Raw genomic sequence first — 3,624 nt, 5'->3', positions numbered from 1 at the left:
GTAGAACTTCGGAGACATCATTAATATAAATAATTTTAATCGCCGTTGAATAAGAAATGTTTCTTTCACAAGAAATGTATAAAATTACAGTACTGTATTAGACTTACGGTACCTAATTTACATACTGACAGACGATAGTTAGCGTAAAAATCTCCGTAGCGTGGCGCCACGCTAGACGGCGGAAATTATATATTTAATTATAACAAAGTTACAATAAGTTAATATATAATTATATATACAGTACCTAATTTATATATAATTAATATATAATTATATGTACAGTACCTAATTTATATATAATTTATATAATACTGTCCAGATGATAGAAATCTCTCCGTAGTTGGCGCTATGGACGGCAGGAAAGTAGTTCGGCTGCCCGATGATGTTTGAGGTAATTATAGGGAATTTTTACTCTTTTTTCGTAGTTTTATAGAAATCATAATTATAGGGACCGTAATTATAGGGGGGGTCGACTGTATATAGATATAGATGAAAAAATTGATATAAAAAATAATTTGCTGAGAAAGTATAAATATATTTTCTAAATAATTTTTTTTTTAGTAAAGTCTTCATTAGTAATACTGTAGTGATATAATATAATTTGTAATAGCATTGATGCATTTTTATATGTAATTTATCATGCTTAATACGAAAATTCTATGAAATTATATTCATAATCTAATAATTATGATTTTATTAGATCATTTATGTAAAGATTTTAAAGATCTTTTTATTTCGCAATGAAAATCATTGAATAAAATTATATCCAGACTGGATGTATACAGTTTGAATTTTTTTTAGTTTTACAAGTTTTTTAGAACAAAACATTTCATCTTGTAATAAAAAAATAATAAATGTGTGTATGTATATGCATGTGTGAGTGTACACATACACTGAGATAAGTACAATTAATTTTATAATGTATGTAAACTTTTTAAAATTATCTAATTACATATTAGAAAGGAAACATTTGTTATATCCAGACTGGATGTACACAGTTTGAATTTTTTTAGTTTTACAACTTTTTTAGAACAAAAAATTTCATCTTGTAATAAAAAAATAATAAATGTGTGTATGTATATGTATGTGTGAGTGTACACATACACTGAGATAAGTACAATTAATTTTATAATGTATGTAAACTTTTTAAAATTATCTAATTACATATTAGAAAGGAAACATTTGTTTTATTATTTCTCTATATTTTTAATTTTATATCTAGAAATTAAATATTTGATTTTCAAGAAAAATAATTATTTCAATCAAATTTATTCTATATTAATATTAAACAAATTCTCGCTGTATATTAATCTATCATATAATTATTGCCCATGGTGTAAATCAGGAGAATCTTCAATCAACCACCTACTTCAGAAATGTCATACAAACGTACAATACACGTGACTCTTTCAATGTCTCGCCAATGTTACACGATAATACACACCAAGATTACAGAAATATTCTAAATAGTTTGAATAAAAAAAATCTGTACAATTTATATAAATACTTCATCAAGGCGACAGAAATGTTAGAAAATGAAATCAGCAGGGTTAACTTATGATACTGTTGTAAAACTTAACTATTGTTGTTTGGATATAATGTTATCATTATGTAACTATTGTTATTAATTATGTTAATAATGACCTAATATGAAATCTATTGTATAAAAAACTTCTGAATGTTACAATATTATTTAATGTTATCATAAAGGAATGTTTATAAATTAAATTTGTACAACCCCCACAACAGGAATAATCCATTTTTATCCCTAAAGATTATTTATCTATTTATCCATAAAGATTATTAATAATAATTAATTATTATATTTTTGGGCGAAATCTAGCAATGCACATCATAAATATTTATTAACGTTGAGAGATGACCGAAATCCTATCAAATAAGTAAGAATATAATACGGTGGAAGTCAGTTAATCCGGCACTAGATAATATCAATAAGGTAATCATAGAGCAGATAGTCACAAAAACAAAGTAGAATACATGTTAATGCAGTTATTGAATTTCATATCGTGCATTTTTTATAATATAAAATCACATATCTTAGCAAAGATATCATAAACTACTCAGCAAATCACTATACATATAACTAACACCTTATTCTTGNCTCCCAATAGAATCGTAAAATTTACATATAATGAAAGTATGAATAGAGTCATGAAAGAGATTGCTCACAGAAAAGGTTCGAGGATGTTACTCTGTTGGTTATTTAATACTTTAATTTATTTTAATTTTATCTTATTTAATTTTGAATTTTGTATTCCATTGATGGAATCTTTTAATTCAAATTTGTTCTAAACCTGAGGATGGCCTGTGAATCAGGCTGAAAACGTTCGTTTCAAATAAATTATATTTCTCAGCAAGAATAAGGTGTTAGTTATATGTATCTTAGCAAAGGTTAAAATTAAATGTACAGTTATAAATCTACAGACTAACCTCGTCCATCTTCAGCTTTACCAACATCCTTTTGCATTATTCTCCTTGCATAATAAGTAGTTAAATAAAAGTAAACTTCACGTAAACATTTTCTACAACTTCATTTCAATAACGCCCAACGACGTTCTTTTCCAACCGTCGTCTTCTAACTTTTCTGTTCGATCCCGAACGATCAAAATAATAAAAGAATGGACGACTTTCGAACACTTTTTCCCGCTCTTGTCTGTCTATGCGCCCTCCAGCGGATGTTGACATTTTTAAAAAATCTCGTCCTCACATGCGTAACTTGTGAAGCGAGAGACGAGATTTTTTAGGAAACATTTCTTAATGTATCAGAATTTTACACATAAAAGCTTACACGTGATAAGGACTATACGAAAGATAATGAGATGTATTGAGTGACTAAACACTACTCTTCAGATTGATTCATTCTTCCACTTAAAACGAATTAGAAACTTCATTCTAGACGTGTTAAGCCATGTGTTAAAAAAAAGAAAACAAGTATGATTTCTATCTCGAGTTGTCCCCTGCTGCTGATACATCTCGTTCAAACACGTATAATAGCTTACTGCTGTTAGTGATAAATTTTAAAATATAATAATTATCAATTGCAATGATATATAGGTCCGTTATATGAAATACTAGCTTACCCGTCGCGCATTGCTGCGATCTCAGAAGAAAGGAAATTCAAGCAAACTCGTTATGATAAAATTCAATTTACATTTTATCATTTTTATTGAAACTTATTATTATTCATTTTCATCGGGAAAACATTTCAAAGTGTCGTTTCAATTCTATTTATTTATTGGAGTGTTTGTGGATACACGATATTTTTTGTTTCTCCGTCTGGTGCGTACACGAATAAATCAGAAGATTTTCTGACGCGTGAGCCGGCCACATACAGTTGTCCACGCGAGAAGCACGGATTCTCCAAATTTAGCCCACACACTCGCAGCGATTGTCAGAAGCGCGATATTCCCCATTTATATATTATTTAATTGCTCCTTCCTCTCTTCCTTGGCATGTTGTGAAATTTCTGATAATTGGATAATAAACCGTTTTATTGTAATTTGTCTTTTTAAATTATTTTGAGTCAATATTAAAATTTGGAAAAAGGGGATACCTAGATCGGTAAAATACGCGAATTTCTTCCTACAACTTCGGTTGTTGTTC

General features: G+C 28.4%; 1 protein-coding gene across 1 annotated transcript in view; it reads right to left on the bottom strand.

The window, feature by feature from the left end:
- The window catches only part of LOC111614571 (succinate--CoA ligase [ADP/GDP-forming] subunit alpha, mitochondrial-like), a 19,383-nt gene extending 16,687 nt beyond the window's left edge, over positions 1-2,696 (bottom strand). The window contains exon 1 of the mRNA XM_023355943.1: positions 2,452-2,696. Coding sequence (XP_023211711.1) covers positions 2,452-2,478 — 27 coding nt within the window. The 5' untranslated portion in view covers positions 2,479-2,696. The remainder of the gene's footprint in view (positions 1-2,451) is intronic.
- Positions 2,697-3,624: the final 928 nt, after the last annotated feature.

This window comes from Centruroides sculpturatus, unplaced genomic scaffold (genome assembly GCF_000671375.1).
Source record: "Centruroides sculpturatus isolate CEXI.00-Female unplaced genomic scaffold, Cexi_2.0 scaffold2178, whole genome shotgun sequence".
Taxonomy (NCBI): domain Eukaryota; kingdom Metazoa; phylum Arthropoda; class Arachnida; order Scorpiones; family Buthidae; genus Centruroides; species Centruroides sculpturatus.
The sequence above is the reverse complement of the archived record's forward strand: the minus strand, read 5'-3'. Positions and strand labels throughout refer to the sequence as shown.